At 36.1% G+C, this 26,668-nt stretch overlaps 2 protein-coding genes across 14 annotated transcripts in view; both read left to right on the top strand.

Annotated features, from left to right (window-relative positions):
* The first annotated feature begins 1,568 nt into the window (after positions 1-1,568).
* On the top strand, positions 1,569-9,442 carry LOC106160554 (uncharacterized). 3 transcript variants are annotated; one of them, XM_087001192.1, is made up of 14 exons: positions 1,569-1,684; positions 2,949-3,069; positions 3,543-3,636; positions 3,971-4,057; positions 4,364-4,459; positions 4,924-5,060; positions 5,461-5,535; positions 5,781-5,876; positions 6,188-6,389; positions 6,780-6,959; positions 7,202-7,438; positions 7,828-7,973; positions 8,153-8,323; positions 8,501-9,442. In XM_087001192.1, exons 1-14 carry the CDS (start codon positions 1,626-1,628, stop codon positions 8,804-8,806), a joined length of 2,007 nt encoding a protein of 668 aa, XP_086857318.1. In that variant the 5' UTR covers positions 1,569-1,625; the 3' UTR covers positions 8,807-9,442. The 3 variants fall into 3 exon arrangements, with proteins under 3 accessions (XP_086857318.1, XP_013392646.2, XP_013392643.2); XM_013537192.2 differs by lacking the exon at positions 1,569-1,684 and adding an exon at positions 1,712-1,850; XM_013537189.3 differs by lacking the exon at positions 1,569-1,684 and adding an exon at positions 2,307-2,474.
* Positions 9,443-9,764: 322 nt separating this feature from the next.
* The window catches only part of LOC106172761 (liprin-beta-1), a 40,390-nt gene continuing 23,486 nt past the window's right edge, over positions 9,765-26,668 (top strand). For 7 of the 11 annotated variants that reach the window (XM_087001126.1, XM_087001153.1, XM_087001156.1 and 4 more), the window contains exons 1-3: positions 9,765-9,923; positions 20,456-20,948; positions 22,862-23,088. In XM_087001126.1, coding sequence (XP_086857252.1) covers positions 20,870-20,948; positions 22,862-23,088 — 306 coding nt within the window. In that variant the 5' untranslated portion in view covers positions 9,765-9,923; positions 20,456-20,869. Of the gene's footprint in view, positions 9,924-13,683; positions 13,705-19,960; positions 19,981-20,455; positions 20,949-22,861; positions 23,089-25,078; positions 25,172-26,204; positions 26,274-26,668 lie in introns of those variants that run through there. The other 4 variants (XM_013553628.3, XM_013553626.2, XM_013553638.2 and 1 more) reach the window with 4 other exon arrangements.

The raw sequence follows: 26,668 nt of genomic DNA on the forward strand, positions 1-26,668 counted from the left end.
AGTACCCACCTATCTTGAAATAAGTAGTTTTTAATGTGTAAAACTTATTACTTCTGATGTGGCTTCTGATGCTGAGCAAAAAATAGTAGGCCTACACACTTAAGAGTACGACTCGTTATTGAAATAAAAAATTTTCTTGGCACATGTTGTTCTATGTTCACAGCTCCTGCAGAATTCTAACTAAAATGAAATTAATTAAATAACGTGAACTGAGAGTGCCCACGTCATTTTAATAACACTTTTGTTGATTTTAAGAATTTATCCGTTTAGGGCCTTATGAAGTGAAAATGCATGGGTCGGGGTGGGGCTCGGTGTGGTGTGGTGGAGGCAGCTGTAACACTGGTGTTTGCAGGTTATTAATTTGTACTGCCTGTGGGACGTTTGACGTTGACTGAAGGAAAAGTAAGTTTTTATAAATACTTCATTTCATACAGAAAAGCAACACTACACGTTACTACACAATGATAGACAAACAAAGACAACTTCCACACCACTCACACAATGAGAAAAATTACGTGTAAATAACAGATGAGATGGGCTAGTTGGCCCGGATAGACAGCTTATTACTAGTATGGCCTTGTAGAGTCAACTGAGAATGAGTAAGAGCAACAAAACCGGTTTGAAAACAAGCGCCAATAATTCAGCTACAAAGGCAACGTCATTATTTTGCAAACATAATTCCAGATGGGTCGCTATTTGACAAAAACCGCACCTGACAATGACCGGGGGGAGGGTGGGGAGGGGGGCGCAAAGGATTGTGGTGTATATGAGGGTCTAACTTGCCTCAAGTCAAGAGGTCCAACTAGCCCAGCTAGGTGCGCATTTTTTTCTTATTTTAAGGTATTTTAATATATTTGCAGCCTTTTTTAATGCTAGCAACGACTACGATGATACATTTCTGTGAAAACTGAAACAATTAGCTTTAATTTGATGCCCTATACATATACTTTATTAAGCCTATGCAAATATTTTTTACAAACCTTAATCAAGTTACTTTTAGATGCAGAAAATATCATTTGATCTCACAGCATAAGTGACATTTTTTTATAACCGACGCTTTCTTGGCATTGTTGGATACGGTCACTTTACAAGATTGTGCGATCATTTTTTTTTTTACCTCGTAGTTACTTTTCAAATATTGGCGTGAGGCAACTTACCCCGGGGTCCACCTAGCCCCGGTTTCCCATACCGTAGGTTTTATTGGGGATTTGGGTTATAACGTTAATATATTAGACCTGGAGAAATTCGCCTACGAAATTTCCGGAGTTTTTCTGTATTACATCTACTGATCTGTCTCTTAATAGCAAACATTAAGTGAAAGCTGACTTCTGTTCCCCAAAAACCCATAATTCGCCGCCAACATCAACTGATAACAAGCTGCTTTTTTAAGTTCAAATCTGAGTTGCCTATCTTGTTTGAAGAAACAGGTGCTGACACTTAGCGGTATTGTCTGTGGTTAAATACGTAAATTTCAACATTTTCACAGAACTGATTTATTTTCAGTCAACCTGCCCCTCTAATAGTGAATCCACGTAAGTTTGAACATATTTAAAATAATCACTAAACTTGAAATCACATCTTTCAGTCTTGTTCAAGCCAATACATCTGAAAATTCAAACACTGCCATGACGCACTTCCGGCAGCCAGCTGCATTGCATGGCGGTCTTGGAGTGTTGACTTTTGGGTAAGTTCCCAGTGTTCATTGGTAATATTTCCCATGTTCCCAACCGAAGTGTAGGGCAGAACTAGAGTCCTGTGAAACTTTGGGGCTTTTAGTACTTTAAAACATGTTTGAGAGACCAGAAAATTCAGTATTGAAGAATCCTTCTTTAAAGATGTCTCAGGGCTGTGTATGTGGATTTTCGTTCTTTCAAAAAGTTGTTTTCACCCCGACGTTGACTGTACCCGGTTTATATCATGCCTACAGCCGGTCGAATTTTTCGTCTGCTAGTTTCAGATATAAGAGTAAAGACACAATAGTTCTTGAAACAGGACTGTTAAACTGTTTGGGATGATCAACTTTTGAATATTTCTTGTTTAATTGGTGCACGGAGACAGCACAGTGAGATCATGGCGCTATTGTTTTGGTTTTTGAAATTCACATCGACTTGGCTAAAAAAAAAAAAGCTCTCTGTGTAGACAAAAGTGGAGCTGTCTGCCTATCTGAAGTCATAATGCTCCAAAAGGGCAATAACACCTGGCATTTAATTGTTTTAATTGAAGCAGTTGGGGCGGGTCCAGAGATATTTTCTGACAGTCTTCCACATTATCTTTGTTGATCCATCCTCCATTTTTTGACCGTCTTCCGACAGAAAAAATTAGGTACTCATCAATATAAACTAAGAAATTTGACCGTCTTCCGGAAGACCCAGAAGACCGCCTCAATCCGCCCCTGGTCTGCAGTCATGCATGTCTACTCTCCTTGGAGGCTTGTATCTCAAGTGGCCGAAAATCTTAAACCTGATTATTTTGAGGTTGTGGACACTATTTATTTCAGTGTTTCAGGTTTTAGCTTGTTATGGCATCCTGCCTCAATTACTACCATATGAGAGCTTATAGTAGTCTGTAATAATTTCCTAGATTAATTTATTGCTATCTTTTTATTATTATTGTTATTTTGTGTGACTGAATTTTTGACAGGCCATTCCATTTTAGATTATGTACTATGTTAAATAGCTAGACTACTACTCGAATGCATGTTGATTTTGTATGTACGTATTATATTAATTTACAATTATTTAAGTTTTTTTGTTTGTATTCCGCAGAGTTGTAAAATATCTAATTGAAATTTGCTGTTTTACAACCAAGAAAAAGTTTCCAAATCCTCCACATGTAATAAGCTGCTATTTGACGAATTTAACAGTGTGAGTTTTTCATAATTTTGTCTTAGCACTTAAGTTTTCTTCTGCATTAGCCGTTATCTCACAGATTTGTGTTTTATGTTTCAGCAAAACACAGGTCAGCATGGAAGAAGACGATGGCAGTACATGTTTGTTGGAGCAGAAAGTAGTTCCAAGTACATCAAGCACAGATCAACAGGTGATCAGCCTACTGTTACAGACCCAAGCGGTAAGTGGGATGAGTGCTGAAAATGGCTTCTAGAAGGATGATTTAAAAGAAGGAAGAGTTGCCTGGTCAAAAAATGTCCATCCTCATTGTAAGCCCCTCAACCTTACAGTGAAAAGCAAGGTAAATTACACATGGAATATTTGGGCCTCAGAGCAAATCCTTTCTTCCTATTTCTTATTTGGGAAGGCTGGGGCTTGATAAAATTTGTTTGGGAAACAGGGTTGCATTCAGTATAGAAATGGGGTTGCATTCATCCCCCCCCCTCCCCCACCTTATTTTCTGTGATGCTGTGGATCTGTGATGCTGTGGTCCATCATGTTTTTACATAGCACTTTCTACAGCAGCACTTATGAGCATGGCTGTAGTAAATGGTTGCTAAGTATTGTGATTTTCAGGGTATAGTACTGTATTAGATAAACCTGAGTACATCAGCCCTAATAAACAATGGTAATATAGGTATTTTTTCATTCTAGAATGGTTCTGGAGCAGGAGGCCAGGAAGGCCAGCTACAAACTGTCACCTTACCAGATGGGACCACGGCCATCATACAGCAAGGGATATCAAAGGGTAGGGATTTTACTTAGGCTCTGTTCTCACAACTTTTAGATCGATCTATCACCGCGGGGAGTCTCACTAGATTACTGTCAGATAATCCCCCTTAAGTGTCCGTCCCCGCCTACTACAAGCTTTAAGGGGTAATTAACTTTCGTGTCCGCCCGGCTGACAGCTATTTAGCATGAACCCCCAGGGAGTTAGGTCGATCCAATGTAGGTCGATCTAATCTATGAGAATGGGGTGTAAGACTAGGTGTTAGAGTTTTTTTACTTATTGCATAATGCTTAATTTTTGTTATCAGATATGTAGTGTTTTATCTGATAGCTTCATTTTCTAAATATTCCAGATGCCCGTTTGGTAGCTGGGGAGACTGTTCAGTTGTCAGATGGAACCACAGCAGTAGTGCAAGCAGTGACAGAAAAGACGGAAGATGGTAAAGTTTACTATGATCAATGTTTTTCATGGTCTCTAGATAGGATGATGAAATAGAATTATTCTTTACTAAGAGACTAAATAATAATAAAATCAGTCAAATCTGAAGCAAAATCACCATTCAAGTCACCAAGGTCCATAGGTGGTGGATGTGTTTGACTGACATTATTAAGTAAATAATAAATCTGCTTTACCATGGTAAGGTTTGTCTATCAGTTCAGGTGAAAAATGCTATTGTAAACAGTTAAAAAGTTTAGTAAATCATTATTCATGTTCAGTGTTGTTGTAAAATATGTGTACTTTCCAGGATCTGGTGACCAGTTGCGTTTTGAAGAGGGCCAGGCAGTGCAATTAGAAGATGGCACCACTGCTTACATTCACCATACACCCAAAGGCAGCACAGGTATGATGATATAGCAACTAGCTAGCATATCTTTATTGATACATAAATTGAGTTCCTTGTCTTGTATAATCATTATTCATGAGACTACTATATTTTAATGTTAATATATATTCTGAGAGTAGTTATTGCACCTTGTACATTTATTATTTTCTTTAAGGATTGACATTTTTCTGAATAGGAAGTACTTAAATTGGTTTGTACTTTTGTGATCCCCCAGTTGCATATTTATATGGCAGTTCAGTTTTCAGTCTGTAGCTGTTGTAATTTCATATATTTGTTTACTTATCTCCTAAAAACATTCTGTAATTGGAAGAAGTGTCATTATATGGACAAGCATTTTCAGAATTGGGTATGGAAGGGTGCCATTGAACGATTTGATATAAATAGAATTATTACTGATAAGATGGCACTTGATAATTTTGCCTTACCTGCATGTAACACAGTTGCACATGTTGTTTCTACAGAAGGTTTGCATGCTATACAGTTGGAAGATGGCACCACTGCATACATTGCCCAAGGAGCCACTGAGAATCTTTTTGCAGAGGGAGCCAGTACAATTGATCCAACGTCTGGACTTGGACTTGACCAGTTTGGACAACAGGTGTGGAAAAAGTGGAATTTTAACATTGGTTTACTTTTTTTCAATTTTTTTTCCAAATTTAGATTAAGTGTGATGATATCTCTTTGGATTTGATGTTCAAAGTTTTGGGCTGCATGTAAATTATGCCAAGTTATGTTCAAATTCTGAATTTCCATCTAAAATATTTTACTTGATAAGTCAGTGATATATTCTTTTGTTATTTAATGTCAATAACTGTAAAATAAAGTAAGGGATTACCATCATCTACATTGTAGGGGCTATTCATTTTCAAACTCACTCAAGCACTTGAAGAGAAGTATAAGACCTTGCATGATAATCTGTTATTTACATTTTACAGTGGTGTCTCCCTCGATGGAAATTTTAACTGTCTGTTATTTCAGTCTCTGTTATATTATTTCAGGAAGTTCAGCAGGGTCTTGGTGTTGGCCCAGGTGTGGTCACATCCCAAGAGGAGAAAGATGGACAAACTATTGTGGTATGTGTAGACTGTGTGTGTTGATTTGTGTTGAGGTATTGAGATCATGATACTTGTGTTAATTGCGAAGGTCAATGGAAATGATATTTTCTCATCAATGCCACTTATTCGTATACAATGAAATAAACAAATTATTGTCTTTTATTTCAAGAAAATATATGTAAATGAATTGATTATGTTTATAGTGCCAAGGGTCTCGTACATATACACAATAAAATTAACCAACTTTTGTCTTTGATTTTCAGACTGTGGTACAGGATGGGCAGAACACACTGGCAAGGGGCTTCAAGTGTAACTATGAAGGCTGTGGGAGAATTTATACCACCCAACATCACTTAAAGGTAGACTTTTTCATGCTACTTGGTTTAAGTCTGAGTGTGCCTGTACATTTCATCTCAATGGAAGTGGTGGAATTTGACCTTGTTTGGTCTTAAAATGTCACCTTGAATCTTACTTAACAGATAATGTGCCTTGAAATGTATTTTATTTCAATGTATAGAATGCATGAAGTCACTTAATAATTGCATTGGTAGTTTGAGGTACAACTTTTTTAATTTTTACGTGTCCTTTTTGTGCCAGGAATATGTTTGTTTTTGAAGACTGTAATGTTAATTAACTTAGACAAGTATAATAATAATTTTTTTTTCTCTAGGTGCATGTACGAACACATACAGGTGATAGACCTTTCAGGTGTGAATTCAAAGGCTGTGACAAGGCCTTTGCTACAGGTTATGGTCTTAAGAGTCATCTGCGTGTACATACTGGTGAAAAACCATATAAATGTCCTGAGGAACTGTGTGATAAAGCCTTCAAGACTTCCGGTGATTTGCAGAAACATGTCCGAACACATACAGGTCCATACCATACAATAATATACATAAATCTTAACTAATCTGTGATCAATAACATAAATAGAACTGGAACTTATGTGGTGAAAAATTCAAATACTAATGGGTGTTCTAATGGAGACTATTTATAGCTGTATGACACTAAATGATGTGACCAGTCTATCCAGGTCATAACTTAGTAAAAGGCCCCAGGGTGAGACTACACCATCTTTTAGTCTTTTAATTTTTTACCTTATATGTTCCAGAATTTGATTTATATATACTCCTGTTTCTAATTCTATTAAATTACTAAAAAAAACATTCACTCATTTGAAAGTGTTATAAACACGTGAAATGTTTTATCCTTATTGAACAAACTTATATGATATTTGTTTCAAGTTTTCTCTGCTCTTGCAGGAGAGAGACCATTCAAGTGTCCATTCGAAGGTTGTGACCGCTCTTTTACCACATCTAACATTCGTAAAGTTCACATCCGAACCCACACAGGAGAACGTCCATACATCTGTAATGAAGCAGGATGTGGGAGATCCTTTGCCAGTGCCACCAATTACAAGAATCATATAAGGATACACACAGGTATATTACAATACCAGAAAAGAGAGTGAGAATTAAACAGAGAACCAGTGAAGTTTTACTTGAAAAAAAAAAAAAAAGATTGGGTAGTATTCAAATTATTATCCATGGGTTTTGATGAATGTGTGTTTATAAAGAAAACTGATATGAACTGAGTGTAAAAACACAACTTGTTTGTTTGAGAAAGGAATCCATGTGAATCTAAAAGATGATTGCATTTAGCAGCAAATGTTCTTTATTTCCAGGAGAGAAGCCCTATGTATGCACAGTGCTCGGGTGTGGAAAACGTTTCACAGAATACAGTAGTCTGTACAAACACCATGTTGTCCATACACATAACAAGCCTTATGTGTGCAACCACTGTGGGAAGACATACAGGCAGACGTCCACTTTGGCCATGCACAAGAGAACAGTCCATGGGGAGGATGGGGATGTAGTGGAAGGGGAGCAGATCTTGGTCCAGCAGGGTATGGGGGGTGGAAGTAAGTCATTTCATACTCAGACATGCCATGTCATGATATCATTGTAAAACAAATTACTGTGAATCACAATGCTTCATTTTTTTAAAACTTTGGATAATTAGTGAAGATTTTATATTAATGATAAATAGTTACACAGGCATCATGTAAATATAAAAAAACATTCTGGTTTTTAGATTTGAAGTTTTTCTAAAAGTGAAACTTTCCATTGACGTTAGTTGACATTTTGTTGGGCACCACTTCATGACATTAACATTTGCTTATTTAAGTATTGATTCAGTTGTTATTAATGATGTGGACTTAAAATAAAAGTTATAGTCCAAAAACAAAATACTTGTAATTGTCTCCTTTTTATCTGATCATTGGTTTACTGTATAAAGAACTGGTTTCAGGTGAAGAGCAACCTCCAGAGAAGAGGGCCCGTATACAGTTCAGCTTACCAGCCCAGGAAGGTAGTGTTCAGCAGGTGGTTGAAGAAGGTGCCACACAGGAAGATGGGGAGGGCAATTTGGTGATCAACACAGCAGATACTCAGCAGGTATGGTTTGGCCTGCAAGTGTAGCTTTCAATTCATATTCATTTTATACTACTTTAAATAATCAGATTTAAAAAAAAGGACCTAAAGTAAGTTGCAATGCTCAGATTATTAGAAATCTATTATTTCTACAAATACCTAATACTGAACAGATACTAAATGAAAGCTATTTTCATTTTTAGATCACCATTGTAAGTTCTGAGGGAATGACCTATATCAGCCACTCTCTGCCTAGTGCTGGGCAGGCTGCCCCCCAGGTTACTCAGGCCTCTATTACTCAGCTGACCCCTGGGGTGACCCCAGGGGAACAGATCTTTGTAGTCACAGACCCTGCTCAACTGGAACTGCTAAAGGTAATGGAAAAAGTAACATCTGAGTGTCTCTGTAAAAATGATATGGTGGTAAAAATATGTTGAAAAAAAAAGAGTGCTGGGTACTGGACAGAATAAATATATATTTCTCCATCTTGTTATAAAAGTAATTTTCTATGCTTATCACACAAAAGTTACACGTAGAATTATTTCTTTCAGCAATTATGTCAGCAGAATCAACCACCCCCATTTCCAGACCAGTCTCAAACTCTGCAGCAGCAGCAGCAGCAACAACAACAGCAACAACAACAACATGAGAGCACAGATCTTGTGGCTGCTGACAGTGTGGTTGTCCACAGTGGGGTGACTCCAGCCCAGTCATCAGCAGAGCCCACACAGGACACTCTGGGGGTTGTCATAGACACGAGGGGTGAAACCTCAACAGAATCTGTAGTGGTGGCCACTTCTGCCAGTGACACTGCAATTGATGCAGTAGAAAGTCTCACTGGTTTTACTGAAGACTAGGCTTAGTAAATTAAAAAAGATAATAATAATAAACATGCACAGCAGCAAAGACAGTATCTGGGTATTCTTGGATAACTTGAATGTGAAAACTAAAAAACTGATGTAACTGTTTAAACTTGAACACATCGGAAAAATAAATAAAACATGTCTTATCAACATTTTGTATGCCAGTTAATTTTGGTTTGGTCAGTAGATTCATGGGTTCGCAATTTATTTGTAACCAAAAGTATGGACAAGTCATAATTTTGGTTTGTATGATCAAAGCAAAGTAGACTGATAATATAATTTTAAAGAATATTCAATGAAGTTTGGTTATTTAAATTTTGCAGCTGTTTTTCCGTTCTGTCTGAATGTGAGCCATTGCATGATATGCTATTTCTAAAAAATCTTGATAGCCGAAGTAATGCATATCTGTTTGGCATGTTTGTTTCGCTGTAAATACAGTATGTTTATGAAGTAATATTTTTATTTTAGTATTGTGTGCTGATGTTTGTTTCTAACACATTTGTAGTTTAAATTGGATGATACTTGTACACATAATATAAAAAACAACTGAATGTACATATGATAATAAGGTACAAAATTTAAAACTTCAAACGGAACATTGTAAAATAATAAAATGATACACACTGGGAACCTCTATTGCTTTGTGTTATCACTGTTAGAGATCAGCACTGTTGTATATTTGATATAGAAAATCATTTGGGCTTAGTGTATTGAATCTAGGACCCATGAGACGAATATAGTAGTTTGATAGGCCCGACCGTAGATTGATTAGAAATAAAATTGACATAAGGCACAATGTACCACGAGTCGTCAGTATCAAAGATGCAGTCAGGGACAACTGTTTTAATTAAAAAATGGATATAATACAAAACTACATTGCATTATTTAATCAAAAGAGAGCATTTGTTGAATCAGCTTCAAGAAGTAAGTTCCCATCTCAACGAGCGCCACAAACACATCTGTAATATAAGCTGTCGCCAGGTGTCAGCACTAACACGTGACCGAGTGTTCAAACAAGGGCCGCCATGTGGAGAAGTTTACACTGTGAGGTGGATGAACAACTACACTGTAGAAAGCTGATATTTTGAAACAATAGGAAAGGAAACTAGTGGTAAGTGCACAGGATGGAGAGGAAAGATGAGAAACAATGATTTTTGTAGTAGTTGGATTTTTAGTGGCTTGAATTATTTTTTGTAAGGTGAATGTTTAATCGAGATTTTACATGTGATAAATCTCAGCCATTTCAATCTTTCCGTGTCTCACCGGGCGTCCACGTTATCACAGCATTAGTCACCGGCTAGGCACTAGTCTCAGGTGTATTCTCTGGGGTAGGCCCACGAAAATATCGGATCTGACTGGTATGAATTGTATTTATCAGTGCCATACCAATTATTACAAAGCGTTGACAGAAAAAACGCTGTCAACGGAGATAAAAATTTACGGAGTTTGTTTACAGCATTCGATATATGTACTGTTGCATTGTTGTGCCTTATACACGTCTTCTCCTACTAAAGTTTAACTAAGGTCTGAAAAAAAAAATGATGTGTTGATGTGCACCTGCATCTTCCAGTTGGCATATATTGTGCTGTGACTTATTTGCAGGTGAAGCCAGTCATTGAATAAGGCCTTAGATAAATTTCTCACACGGCAAGCTTATATATAGTGTTGTGATTAAACTTGAAGTAGAGGTGTGTGGGTTGACGGCTTGCTTTTTGCATGTGATGTCACTTATTAGTCCGTGGGTTTGATAGCCAGCAACCAAGAATAAGTGGTTAGGAGCTCTAATAAGGTGGGTGATATGTGACTTCAAGAGCAACTACTCCATCGGACTGGGTAATTGATGAAAAGAGCCTACCATGCAGATGCCCAGAAAAATACATCTAAGAGTTCTGTAGATTTTTTGCAACAGTCTGATCAGTGATGGCCCTGTCTCCATCCCAGTCAACTTCTCCAATATAAACCTCAGGAAGTAGCCTCAGCATGTAACACATTTTCATTGTCTGCAGAAAATATCACAAGATGTTATTGCCACTGCCCCAGGGTACAACAGCAAACTTGTCCCTAGTAGAACAGGCCTATAACACAACAGAGCATAGAGAATCATCACAATCACTAGTTATCCTCAAGATCTTGTTTAGTATTGACAAGAGGGATAAATGATATGATGGATGTTATGTGCTGATTACTCTTGTGTGCTAATATATGAGCTAAAATGGCAATTTGTCAGAGTATAGAAGACAGTTGCCTGTACTCGCTCAACCCACCTGTAGTAATGACGTACATCACGTGTATTATACATAGACCTAGATGAATATCATCAGTATTTTTTGACAAAACTAAGAGGTTTTGTGTTTGGTTGCAATTTATATATTTATTTACATGTCTTTTCGAAGCTTGTCTTTTTCTTGAAATCACACATGGAATGTTCTGAATAAAAATAGCACCTTTCTTTATTAAATAGAATATTACATCTTCAATACAGCTACTTTTTCTTGGCTTTGTATAATATATAAAAAGGCATTGAGAGCTATTGTTACATTTTTATCTAATGCAAAAAATTTTAATGATATGCATTGTTTTACTTAGGTATGACTGTTTTAAAGGTTTAAATATTAAGTTGTGTAAAAAAATATATTAAGATCAGTCAGGCCATAATGGTAAGAGATTGTAATAGCTTTCACTAAGCCAAGCATAATTTAAAAAATGATCTTGGAAAAGCTTTACATACAGCCTTTTGCATAAGTATTAATGTTAAGCAGACGTGGGCCATTAAGAGATAATATGACATAGTAGACCAAAACCACATTTAATACGGTTTGGTGGATATATCTCTGGTATGTCACTGAAGAAGGTGAGTAGAAGAGGCATAAAACATAAAATTCGGATTTTGTTGCTATAGAAGAAGTCCTTCTGTATTTCTGTGTCTAAAAGTGTGGAGATGGAAGTGGACAATGTACATATATATGGAATATATAAGGTAATACATGTAATCTAAATTATGTACATCAACAGGTCCATAAATAACAATCTTCATTTGCACATATTAAGATCTATGCAGGTGATAATTGTCTTTCTAAATAAGGGCCATTGTTATGAATCCTTAATTTTGCTTTATTAAATAATTTAGTTTAAGTCTTTCGCTATTTACATTTTGGTATTTGACCACAGAATGAGTATTGGTGGTTAACTCGTAGACCAAAGTAAAGACCAATTGATGGTAATTACAAATCTTTCAACTTAATTATCGTCCATTTTTATGATCTGCATTGTGCAATGTTATGTTATGAGTGTTACCTATATTTATACCTTCACATTCTCCTTGAATAAGGTATGAGTAAAAAAGAAAATTAAAGATAAAAGAAAATTTAAGTTGTAAACAAGATTCACAATTTTTAAATGAGTCTTCTCACAAAATTTATTGTAACCACTCAAATACATAGACACATTTTCATTACATACATAGCTGAAAAGAGGACCTTGAACTGCAAAGCACCAATTTTTGTGTTTGTGTAGTGGTGAAAAAACTAACAGTAATGATAATGGTCTATTTATTTTCAAGAAAAGATTTGTCTATCATCTTTACCTTGGCACTAACAATGAGTGGTGTAAATTATTTCTGGCTTAACCAAGCACCTTTTCTTGTCATTAAAAAAAATTTTTTTTGTAAGAAGGGGTGTTTATTGTTTCCTGGGTGTTGAATGATCTTACCTCCCACTCAGATATCCCCCTGGATTGTAATCTCATGAACACAGCAGAATAATAGAGATTGATTCAGATTTTTCTGCATTTCCTGGAGCTATATTGGATTTCTGAGTAATGATATGCCAGGAAGTGAGAGTCTTTGTACAATCGGAAGACTGACTTAAGCTCCTTGTTGCTGATGGTCAAAGTCATTCAAATTAAAAACAATTGTAAGAAGTTTTAAGTGGAAACTCGGTTTGTATCTGGCACATGAGCTCTGTCGACTGGTATACCAGTTCCAGAGATAAATGCTTTTTTTGCGACAGTAATTCTGCTAACAAAAAGCACTGACCACATAATCTGATGTGAAAATTGCATCAAAAGCAGTTGGAAGGAGGCAATAGAATAAGAAAAAGTTGTTTTCTTTGTAAAAGTTTATTGTTGAGTGTTGCTGTATGTTTTCGCATTGATTATTTTCCTTGTGCTTTTCTTTTGATCTTATCAGCCTAAAGTATGTATGAAATGGTTACTGTTAGGATGAACCCATTTTGGGAGAATATTTTTATGCTGTGGTTTAAAGTTGAATAGAAGCAAAAAGTGATATCTTGTAATTTTCAACTGCGTTTTTAACCTGGAGAGAACCAAAAAATAATACGAATAACTTCTGTCGCATTTATAACTAAACAGCTGTACATACGTTGTAGAAAAAAAAAGTACTAGAATCAGTTAAATTAACTGTGACTAAATCTGTTTTTTTTTTTTGTATTAATTAAATAATTCCAGCTTATACTGGCAGATTATCAAAAATCTTGTGTAAAGACTTTGTAGACTTGTGTCTGCCCACTGGCTGAGTTGATACTGACACCTCTAGCTTTTTTGACAACTGTGTGTTGTGTCTCCACAGGGGAGGCTGTGTGGAGCACTCTACTTGACACTCATCAGCAAAAATGCCACTGTTTGCTTTGTAGGTGGGGGTAAGAGTGAAAATACTAGAGTACTTGTAAATTTTAGTAGAATGTTGTTCTTTTTGAGCATGCATGCTTTGTCTATTATATGCGCATAAGGACGTGGAAATACCATGTAATGAATCAATTTTGGCTGTAAAGGAAGGCAGACATCCCATTTATCAGTATGTGTCTTGTGTTGTCTGTTCAGGATGCTGAGCCAACCACTGAGGTGCTCTAATTGTTGAGACACCTGCATTTCACCAGGTAGGTGATAGTAAATCATTGCACAATAACTTGCATTTCTCCACTCTGCATAAATGAAGTAAGCTTAGAATATTCAAGTTTTAAGGACTTTTGCGTTATGCATTCTCCTTGTGCTTTAGGTATACAAAGTGCATAACCTTTGTGTGTATCCAACAAACTTGGTTCTCACAAATCTGTGTTTGTTTGAGAAAGGGGAGAATAATGCACCAGGTCAAGTGCTGGCTATTGTGGGATAGAAGGGGTACTGTAAACTTAGAGAAAACCAAATACCAGGACATTTTCTCTTAATTTTCTATATCAGTATTTGCATATCTTAAGGCGCTCTTTTTAATCTGCTCATTTTTAGTTGCTATGTGGATACATGTACTTGAGATAAGTGGTGCGTTGTGAAGAGAGACATGGAAGACCACTCCATAAAGTGACTTAATTTCTCAATTCTTTATCCGCTAATCTTGGCATGAAAGAGGAGTCTGCTAGGTAATAAGGCAGGCTTAACATGGCTTTTCTGTAATATTCTTATCTGATACTTGTAACTGGGACATTGTTATAATTTAAATATGAAAAAACTGCTGATTTTGAAGATTAATAATCTTTTTAGCCTCTCTAAAATCCCCCCTCCAATCTATGTAGCTTATATTATAATTTGTTTTTATTTTTTGTAGTAGGTTTTTTAATCCTTTGGTAAGGTGGCAATCATGTGCATTAAATCTTCTGAAATTTTCAAATTATTTCAACTTTTTCTTAAAATTTAACATCTTTAGTGTACAGATTATTATCCATTTTCTATTTTAAATGAAATTTTCTTCAAACTGATAATTAAACAACAGCAGTGTTCAACTTAAAAATTTGTCACTTGAGGAGAAAATATATACTTAAGAAATAGGAACTCCATACAAATGATGTTAATATGTCACTGCTCATTACAAACAGGTCCTCGTTTTCCTTTTCAAGTCTGAAGGGTCTTAGCAGCTAACAGCACTGTCAGTGTTTGCAGCCAAAAAGGCAAGAAAGTTTTCAAAGAAATGTTGATGTATCAGCTAGGTAAGGGCTATGATGTCCAGGAGCAATTGATCCATTTCCAAAATGTACATGCAGATATATCAGTTAAGATTGGGGAAGTTATCAGGAAAGAGTGGGATGGATGAGAAGTGATGAACAAAGCTGTATAATTGATCATCATGTTTTGGACCAATATAGAAGTCTCCAATAGGATATATATTCTTGGCTGATTGATGTTTTTTTTTTTGTATGAATATTCTTGGAGAGGAAGTCCAGTTGTTTTAGGTATGGGTGTACATGTGATTCATATTTTATATCCATGTAAATATGGCATGGTAGCAGCTGTAGTTTGATTATGTCTGCTTTCCACATGTGACAGTGGTAATTAGTTCACTCCAAGACACGTTAAGGGTATTATAATTTATGTTTGTTGAAAAAACAGCTGGGTGTATTTCCATTGAGCGGTGGGCATGATCAGCTTTTAGATATCTTTGGAAAAAAAGATATATAAATATATATAATTGTCTTAACTGCTGAAAACTGATCTGCAATTTCACTATGTAATCCTCTGGAGGACAGAGTTTCATGCTGCCTTTTAGCTTTCTTTAAATATATATTTTTCCGTCAGATCACTAAAGCATAGATGTGTAGAAAGGAATGCATTATGCAGAGGTGGATACTGAAGTGTAGTAAAGGCTATAAGAATAATCATAGGCTCTATTCCCATACATTTTAGATCGATCTATCCCCGCGGGGAGTCTCACTAGATTACTTTCAGATAATCCGACTTAAATGTCCATCCCGCCTACTACAAGCTGTAAGAGGGTAATTTACTTTCGTGTCCGCCCGGCTGACAACTATTTAGCGTGAACCCCCAGGGAGTTAGGTCGATCTAAAGTAGGTCGATCTAATCTATGGAAATGGGGTGATAGGGTGTTGATGTTGTATTTTGAAGTCTTTTTATGTTTTTTGACGGAACAGGCCCATCCCAAACAAGTATCTGTATGAAATGACTTCAGTATTACCTGCTAATCATTCCATTTTTTTCCTGCTCATCTATTGATCAGATAAGTGGAAAATTATATTTGTCTATTTCTTGAATCAACTTGGGATATTGATTTGGGAGATGAGGGGCTGCTGTGACTGTTACCCTGTTGTTAGAAAGACACATAAGATGTTTGAACAATTGATTGACACTGTCAGCAACATAATGCAGAGTAGGAGAATGCTTTCTGGTTTGTCGAAGTACCTGCTGTTCCTATGGAACCTAAGATAGATATATCCTCGTTATGCTAGTTATAATTATTGCAGTTAGTTTATGTTGCTGTGATTAGGCATATACTTATCCTGATGTCATAGTAAAATTATTATCATGTCTCATTGCAGTGATGTAACAGTGCCTTTGTTCTTCTTTTACAGTGTTATGTTGTTACAGCATCATACTATATGAAGGTGTCTTCAGGCTGTGACTGCAACACCTCATTGGCATCATGGTATTGTCTGAGGGTTGTGATTGTAATGATCTCACCCGTTTGAAGTGGCCCATCTCATCAGTGTGGTGTTTACCCATTGGGTAACTTGAACTTGGCTCTCATTAGGCCACACTTTTTTATTTTTATGGATGACATCCTGCGCGCGCACCAATTTTCGTCCGTTCTCCAAAAAAAAAAAATCATCCCCCCCCCCCCCCCCATTGAAGTCGGTTGTCGCAAACGTCGTTATTGAATTTGCCGGAAAATGTGCTTTCTGCGCATGCGTATTACTGCCATGTGGAAATATGGCCCTTTTGCCATCAAATTCATCTCTAGGATTACTTTCAAATTACAGGACAATTAATTATATAAAGTCATAAAGAGAACGGGGCCGTCGTTTTGGATTGTTATGTCATTGATATTGGGCATGGAGATATCCAACTTTTTACAATAATGCAAAAGCTGGCGGCGGCCAGCAATTATCGCCCGGAAAATTTCAGTGATATTCTGTCCAAAGCAACACATACCAGGTTATTTGGAGCGAAAAAAAGGGTCGACAGGGCGTCGAGGTATTTGGTGGGCTGTAGGTCGGTCAGGCCACCCGACAGTTTGGGTGCTTCATGTGAGTCGAAGTAGACCAAATGGCATCGACCGAAATGACCTTTTATAAAATTGGTAGTATTAAAGTCATAATAACTCTTCGTTTTGGCCAAAAATAGGATTTTCCTGGAAAAAAACGGCAATTTTCTCGTACTTACCAATGGCCAACGACCCCATTCCTGCATTCAAAGTTAATCCAGGGTTTTTTTCCTAAACGTACGGTTTTTTGTTAAAATCTCTTAAGAGATTTTAACTGACGGAGCTCTCTCTGACATTGCAAAGTCACTGGTGACCTACTTAAAACCGCGGGAAAAGCAGACAACAACAACACTATATAAGATTCATGAGATATATTCGTCTTTTTGTTAAAAATGCATTTATATCCACAATGTGTGCCATTCTGGGCTTTTCGTTATCCGACGCACTGTACAAAAACTCGCAACTTACGCCTGAGGGTTTCCTGCCATGTTATTTTGGTCTCGAATGAACGCGAGAATCTGCGTGACACCATTACGTCATTAGCAACGAATGCACTTGTCGACCGGAAAAAAGGGATCGAAAGCCCTATTGACAAGCACAGATTTTAGTTTTCCTACAATAACGGCCGTTTTAGTGGTAAAATACAATAGAATATATTTCCATGCGTTGTTTACAAAGTATTTCATGCGGATTTTTGAATCTCAAAGGAAGAGTTATTATTGCTTTAAGCATATCTTAGCATCATTTTTTCCATAAAAACTTAATGTATCTAGATCAAATTTTACCCAGAGTGGACCTTTATCCAGCAAAAGGGGTGGTTCTTTCTAACCCCCTGGCTACGGGCCCGTCTATTCATGACTTTTTTTTTTTACCTTTCTACGAAGTATTCACAATGCTTTAATATTTTGAGAGCATGGATAAAGACATATTGTTAGTTTGGTACGTGTTTTTGTGGTAAATTTGTGTTTCCAGCTGTGTACTGACAGCATTCCTTTACTTAAGCAGCTTTTTTTATTTTTTTGGACTGTTTTTTTTTTTTTCGCCCTCTCGCACCGATTTCGGGGTCCCCAGAGGATGTCATCCATAAAAATAAAAAAGTGTGGCCTTACTTCATATTTGTCTCATTGTTGACTGGAAGTGGAGCAGTTAACTCTGTGTATTTCATTGTCTTGGCCATTGGCAAGATTTCATCATCTAACTGATGCTCTACCAACATGAGAGGGAATACAAAATACATTGAGTTCAGATATAAGGCTTAGTTGAAACAGACTGAAATTATTAATATCCTGAGTGATTGCTACATTTGTGATGTTTGTATAGACAATATATATACATTTTGCTTCTTCGTTTTGTTATGCTTTTTAACGACAGTCTTACATGAGGCATATCACATAAAATATTTAAGAAATGATTAATTGTTAGTGCTCAAGTAGGAGTGAAGGAGCTGTAATTAGTGGAGGCGTTCTGTGTAGAAAGTTCGCTTTCCGCAGACAGGAGCAGTAAGTCTGCCATAGATTCATCCCGTGCTTTTACTGTCATTGTGATGTTTACCTAGGGAGGGTCAGCCTGGTACAGCATGGATTTTCACTTCATATTTTTGGATTTCAGTTTGGACAGATGTGCTGACTTACACCACCAAGAGCTATTGACACAAAACTCCCTCTACTGTGAATTTATGAATTTGATCTGTCTATGGGTTAATTACACCACAGCCAAGCAGTCTGGCAGTTATTATAGATTTTTAGGGGCATTACCTCTGTCCTTTTTTGTATGTATGTCTGAGATACATAAATTTAGTTTTACACTGGACTACTTTCAATTTATGCTCATATGTTTTGATCAGCCTTTCTTTTCATGGTAACCCTCTAGCTCAGTATGGCAGACTTGTATTTCATAACTAATGGTACAGATTTGTTCATTTTTCTCAGCCCTGTGTGCACTAGTCAAATTTAATGGAACTATTTAATTTGATTGATTGTTCGCTACACTGTTTAATGTATTTAACTTAAGTGTGCCCTTTCCTGTACTCCATAAAGCTCAAACACTGTGGCTTTTCCGAATAGTCTATGGCTTTTCCAGTGTGCAGTTTTGTAGAACATTTTTTCACTCCTGTGGTATTGCAACTGTGCATTTCAGTAACTTATAGTGAGACATATTCCCAGCTGTAGGCCAAATGTGGATAGATAGATTACTTACAGTGTTTTCTTAAAAGATGGCTTGAAACCTTCATGATTTACCTGCTGAATAATAGGATTGATTTCAGATTGTGTACAAAAATAAGCTTATTAAAAAGTCTTACAGTAGTCTTATATTACTTGAAATAGGTTCAGGTTTTCATGTTTTTTGTTCATGGAACAGATAAAAAGATAGATGATATAAGGCAGAATTTACAGAAGCATGAATTAAGACAGAGGTTGTTCAGCTTTAAGATGTTTATAAAATTGATAGCCCATGCCCTTTCAAATTACTTTTTAAATGAGAATTTAATCATCTACCTTATGACCCTTTTTTAAGAAACTGGCGTTAAGATGTTTTGCCTTGCCTTCATAATTAGTTGAAAAGTTTAGATCAAGAATTTTTTAAATGAGTTTTTCTTGAGCACATGGTGCTGGCTTATGATTAATCAAGTTTAGTTATGTTTACTTACTGAGGGGAACTTCTCCGGTGACAGTTAAGCTATATTGTTTTGTTTTCAACCTAAGTAAGTATAAGTACTGAAGCAATGTTTCTTTCAGATATTAACCTGTATTTTTTTCAAGGTTTTTGTTTAAGGAATACTTTGGGAGGAATAACTATTAAGGTATGCTCCTCAGCACTATATTGATCAAGAAACTAGCAGATACCATATATAGAAAATGCCAATTGTTCTAGCAGAATCACGACAGCTGTTTTTTAAGATGCGTATCAATTAAAATGTCAACAGGCATAGTTGATGCTTGTTAGTCACCTTAAGATCAGTGAAGGATAGCTTACAGGTGGTTATATGGCTTGAAGAGACAGTTTAGTGAAGACATGTAGGCCTGTTGAGGACATTTGTATGACACTCTTGGCTGGTATGTGGATGGGTAACATTGAGAAGCTGGGTTACTGACTGAGATCTGATAGTAAGGTGCCCTTTCACACCTCACCTGGTCAGATTCTCATGACAGGTTTTGTTGTCTGCACTAGGAACATGTATCTGTGGTCATGCTAGTGCACAGCTTCCTATGGGTGGTGATGTGTGATGGTAGGTGGACTAATGGACATGGGTGTTCATACAAGGACAAGAAGGTCTCTGTCATATCTTGACAAAAAACTTAAAGAGATGAATGAACTAGCACATTTGAAGCTATATACTATAGTTATTGTGAAACACTGTGAGAATTTATATTAGCATCCATCATTCATGGTCATGCAACAATGTATTAGTTGTGCCACAAATAGAAGTGTCAGCTCAAGGTTTTAAGCTCTACTTGTTAATATGACATATTGGAGGGTATGGTCAGCCAGTTTTGTTGTTAGTGGTAAATTATATAATTCTTAGTGACATGTACTGGATGTCTGTTGCTTTGTTTATTGATTTCTATATAGTAATGACAGTTGAAAAAAGCTTTGGTTTCTGATAATTACTCGGATAATTAAGAGGAAATTAGTTTTATAGGTTAATATGTGAAGTAGAAAGAATGATAATTTATATTATGTGTTTCTTTTCTTTCTTTCAGCAGGACCAGTTTTGCTAAGACAAGAGTGGGTATTTAATGTGGTGCATTCTGGTGAATCAAATCACCTATTTGACAGCAGTTCACTGAATCTTGGAATTTTAGAGTACACCTGTAAAGAAGAGTAGTATACAACGAAATCGTTGCGGGAAAGACATTGCAGGATAACTGTGACACCAAGCAGTGCAGGATTACCCTTTGATGTCTAGCAGTACAGGTTAAAACCTTATAGTACAGGATAACAACAAATAGTACAGGATAACACCTAGTAATACAGGATAACACCTAGCAGTACAGGATAACACCTAGCAGTACAGGATAACACTGACATCAGGGGACACCTATATTGCAGACAGTGGAGACATCTGGCAGACCGGAGTGGCACCCGGCAGTGTAGTGTGAAGTGTGTCTCACAAGATGGCTGCTGATCAGCAACCAGAGGATGTCAATGATGTTCTTGCACAGGCCCTGCAGGAGATGGATGGGATAATAAGGGGTTGGTAGTAAATTAAATCATAATTGGTCTGTTACAGCCCTCCAACCTCTCTCCCTCCCTCTCTCTCTCTCTCACACACACACACACACACACACACACACACACACACACACACACAGAGTGTAAATACGTATTAGGACCAGACTAATTGTTTTGATACAGGTGCCTGTACCACAAGTTGTGAAAAGGATTGAAGTTTTAAAATCATAAAAAAATTTACTGACCATCACTGTTGAGTTCCAAATAAAAAAAATGTATATGTACATTCTCAAGTATTTAGAAAAACCATCAGTGAAAATCACATGATTTGTCTCTTTAGATCACCAAGATGGAAGTTATTTTTTCACATGATATGTAATGGCAATTTGTACTAAGATTTGTTGCATTATCTTATATTAGAAGCAAGATAGCAACTCATCTCTTTAGAGATGTAGATGATTAAGAAGTTAAATATCAAATGATTACATTTAGCATCTTGCAGGCAGAGCTAGTTGTTTCCTGGGCAGATAATGAATGTGAAGTCAGATAATTATAGGAGGCATGCAATAAGATGGATGACTGATGAAACAAACCCCATGATACTTAAATTGATAACATTTACAATGGAGCCAGTATTTAATGTGGCATCTTTAGAGGGTTTGATAACAATTTTTCAACTTTCTTTTTTAGTAGTAGTATGGCATAGTTCTAAATAATGTAGGTGTTATTTAGCAAGGTTTTTGTACTAGGGAACTAGGCAAAATTAGTCATTTATCCGAAGTATCCATTTGTTTTAAAGTAAAATAATGAGGCTCGTTCTCAATGAAACTATAGTTCTACGTAGACTTACCCAACTTCACATGGACTCTCACTGAATGCAGTCAGATTAACAAATTTAAATTAACGCAGCCTCCTTGTTTGGGGTAGAGTACAGAAAAGCTGCTTATTTTCAAGTACATTTGAAACAGGAGGAGGCATATTAAATTGTTAAACCAATTGCGTTCAGCGAGAGTCCCCATGAAGTTGGATCAATCTACAAAGAACAATTTTATTGGGAATGAGACCATAGACACAAGACTGTGGTGAAAATAAGGTAAAAAGAAATGGGTTTATCCTTTGTTAAGTCAACTTAATGTCCCATGAGATGCTTTAACCTTTTGTAAATATAATCATGAAGAACATAATAGAACTGCAGCAGCTGTGGTTGAAGCCCTTTAAACAATGAAACCTTTTTGTCCAGATCTCTTCAGCTATGTCTTATATTGCAGTCTTCTTATTGCTTAAACACAGAAACTGTTTTATGAGATTCTCTTTCATACCATTTAGCAGTCCAAGCTCTCTCTGGTGTGACATGGGCATATCCTTGCATGTCCACGGAAACTTACTGAAAATCAGGAAAACATTTTTAACAGACACCAGTAATTTATAATACACTTATACATTTTAAAAAACTATAGCATTTTTCCTCCTACTTTATATTTGATGGCTGAAATAAGTTGCACAAATTCTGCTGTACTTAATTTTCTCTCAGGACATGTAGGCAGTAGTAAGTAGAATTCCACATTTCATAAGCATTTGCGTGATAAGCTTAATTGACAGATCACGAAATAATAGCTTTCCTATTTGTAAGAAATAGCTTTTTTGCAGATTTCTTTTGCTGTGGAATCATTTTAAACCAATTGATTATCAGTTGCAGTCTTACATAATAATCATTATTAATAATATTAATAATTATTATTTAATTAATTGATTTTGTTAATAATTTTATTATTATTATTATTATTATTATTATTATTATTATTATTATTAGCATGTACATGAAATATTCCTTAAACATAGAAATTGAAGTGCTATCTTAATAAAACAGTGTGTCAGATATACACCACTTAACCTTAATAATATGAAATTTGTTTGTTTTTTTTTAATGCTTCTAGAGTCTGGTTTAGACATAGACTTTAACGCCATCAATGGATATGAAGAAAATCCGACCAAGCTATCTTTGTCACAAAGACGGAATTCACGAGCTTTACAGCTTGTAGAAGATCTCAGAGACTTATTAGAGACATCTATTGACAAATCAAAGATCTTGGAGGACCTTCCTATTGCAACAGTGATGTTTCTGAAGTCTTGGTTTGATGGACAGAAGGAACCAGAAACTAAGGTAAAACCTAGTTAACTCTAAGATCTATAAGAAGTATAATACCTAGTCTTGGAATTGTTAGAATGCTGGGTTGAGCCCTGCATTCTCTTTCAAAGATACGTATTTTGGGGGGGGGGGGGGGGATGTAAAAGGATGTATATAGTTACATTGTGATTGATTTTTCAGTAAAGTTTGGTATTATTGGTTTGTGTAGAATATTACTAGAAGTGCAGTTTTGTCAAATATGTAACCTCAGAGAAGACACATTAGGGGTGCCTAACATGTTTTAGTTTTTAAATGCCCAGTTCTGATTGTTACCTATAATTTGTGTCTTTACAAAAACATCCCAGCCCTGGATTTTTTTTTTTTTGTCCAAGCTCTTCTGAAATTAGATTAGTTTTTTGTTTTATTATGAGATTTCACTTATGTAGCATCAGGCTCATTTTGGAATTTATGAGAAAAATCTTTTCACTTTATATCATATGTTCTATCAGATATACAAGGAAAGGGATTGACATTGTTGTTGCATCATGTATATAAAAAAATAACATGGTTCAAACAGTTGCATAATGTATTTGTTCTAGGGACTGTTTACGTGAGCTTTTTAAGAAGTTATACATGTGGGCTTTAAGAATTATTATCTGATGAGGTCGTCTGAATATAGCAGCATTTAGATCATCAAAATGCTTGTTGGTAGCAGATTGTTCTCTGTGGAAAAAGAGATGAGATTGAAGCAATCACAGATGCAGTTGTGTTAGGTGAGATGTGTCACCTGTACTGCAATGCTGCATTCTCCAACCCTGGCAGAATCATTTCCCCTCAAGTCCTTAATTATACTTGTTTCATGTTGATGGATGTTTGTAGGAAGAAGTTAGAAATGAATAATATGAAATCCTTATGACAGCTCGCAATTGATCTTGACAGGTAATACTTTTTATCATTAAGAAATACACAATTTTAAGTAAAAGGTTGTAACAGAAGCTTATTGTTCTGAAGAAAGCTATATTGAGTGATGGAGTTTAGAAGGAAATGAAAAAGCTGCACACTCCTCAGTGTATTGAATTTGGTATTCACATTAATGACAGTCTAAGAAAGTTTACATTTGGCGCAAGAAAGCCCCGTGTTCATTGATGACTATTTTGAGAATCACTTAGTAGCTACAGTTTAACTTAAAGCATAAACCGTGCTTTCACAGAAAGGATATTGTTTCACTTTTGCGTCAGAGCAGACAATCATATTGTTTCAGGTAACTAGTGGGCTATCCACTTAAGAAACACATTCATATTTCATAAAGCATTTAATTGTATCTATTTTGATTTTAATGTGAGAATAGTGTTTCATCTTAAAGATAAATAGGAATTAACATCATCGTCTCCCTTTCATCCATAGCTATTGGGCTATAAGGTGGGAGCATCTCATATTTTGGTCCATATTTAGTATTCAAGATTTATGCACAGCAGTTGACTATCAGAGAGATAGGTGAACAGATGCCTGGCACACACCTTAGGTTTAGATGGAGCTATTTCTGCGGTAAATTAGCCAATCTAGCATTCCATCTGTATAGACAATTTAAAATGTTTATAAGATATTTAAAGGCCATCGGCAGATATGCTTTCCTTCCATTTACTCTTAGTTTATGCCTGTGAGATTGGTGGAGGTGATGAAAAAAAGTCCACTGCAAAGTCGCCCTTCTATAGGCTTGCAGTAATTATTCTGTTATTTTCAACACATGTTTTATGTTGATCTACTGGGGCATTAGTTTGTAGCATCCTCTCTCTCTCATCCGGTACAGTTTTCATGTTGCAAGCAATATAAGAAAAGTGCTTGATGGGCTGATGCTATTAGGGAGCAGGGGGGAAAATTGGACTAAGGCACTGATTGATCATTACGTGTTCTTTTTGAGAAAAAAAAAGGAAATTGGAAGATATCTGTTGGCACCTAGGGATCCTCAGTTGGAAAGATTTAGATAATATTTCCCAGAAGAAAGACAATTTGCTAGAGCTTGGATAAGCATTTTCCTACCAGTATGGATAAGATGGATGAGGACTATCAGTATTACATGCATTACTATAACACTTTGCCAAGACGAAGAAAAAGGCATGGGGTATGTACATTCATTTCTGAGATATAGCATAGGGATCTTTATCAAGATAATTTAGCTTGAAAGTTTTTTTTAATGAAATGTTGTAGGATCAAGTTCACATATCAGTCTTGTAACTGGAATATAAAGATATAGATACAAAGACCTGGAACTGTTTAGCCAGTAAACTGATAGTTATTCAGTATATTTCAAGGTGTAGTTTTTCATGACCAAAAAATTAAAAACTTTCAAGAAATAAAAGTTGTTATAGATTTAGCAACTGGAAAAAAATGAGGGCAGATTAATCATTATCCAACTATGGTTTTTCGTCCTGGTTTTCTGGTTTTAATCTTGTTATAATTCAGGTGTGTAATATATGGCAACAGGTTAGTGGTGAGTTTTAATCATATTTATATCTATTTAGAATTGGATTTTTTGTTGTTTATATTAATGAAACATTTTGTGGGGGATATATTGCAATGTTACACAGTGATTTTGGATAAAATTAATAGTGTTGTATTCAGGACTGTTTAAGTACTGCAGAAGTAGTAAAATGGGTTAAACAAGAATAATAAAATAGTGGAGTGGAAGAGCAGCAGGAAGATATTTTGAAAGCTGCAGGTCATTAGTTGTTACAGGTACTTTACAGTGCAGCACAGCCACTAAAACCAGCTGCCAGGTGATTGCATTAGAATCTTCATAGCTTTCTTGTTAGATGCAAATTAAACCTGGAGTCACCTGGAAACTTAGGAAACGCTGGGCTTCATCTTCTGTAGAAGTTAGCTTTCCTAGCTTTGGAATGAAGATGTTGTAAAGGGCCATTTGGTTCCATCTTCTAGTTGGCTTTAGTGCAAGTTTGGACAGACACATGGTGGCCACAGGAATGTGGTGTTAATGGTATTTTTAAAACTTTCAAAGAAAGTAGATCACCAGTGACTCAACCTATCTCCTGGGGCCTCTTAAATACATCCCATCTGGCAGCATATGGTGCTGGTGGTCAGTGAGGTTTGGTATAAGTACCCACTTCATTAGCAAGCTTCTCATTTTAACAAGATTTTGAGGTATTTCTAAGATGGAGGTCCACTTGATTGTGGCAGCTGTGGAAGCAGTGTACTGGCAGCAAGTGGTAGGAAATTCAAATTTATAATTTTTTTTTTTTGTTTTGTCTTAAAAAATTTCATATTATATATTTGATCATTTATTTTTGTTAAAGAAATTAGTTTGCAGAAACATTGCTCTTTGCATCATGTTTGTAAGTTGTGATTTCTGTACGGCGTTGTGGTTGGTGAGATTGCAATATGTTGAAATGAAATGATCTTTTTTAAAATGCAAAATGCACTTTGAGATGTCTTCAAGATGTTACAGTAATTACAGGTATATTGTCCATTTACAATGTTTCCCTACATTGGTCTGTGGCCTGCATATGTTAAATTTCCAGTGGTTCTCTGCCATCTTCAGCCAAAAGCGAATGTGTTAAATTGTAAATGAACTAGGTATAGTTTGTAATCCTTGAGATGATGT

The sequence above is a fragment of the Lingula anatina genome, chromosome 1 (assembly GCF_051362555.1).
Source record: "Lingula anatina isolate TDL-2025a chromosome 1, LinAna3.0, whole genome shotgun sequence".
Classification (NCBI taxonomy): domain Eukaryota; kingdom Metazoa; phylum Brachiopoda; class Lingulata; order Lingulida; family Lingulidae; genus Lingula; species Lingula anatina.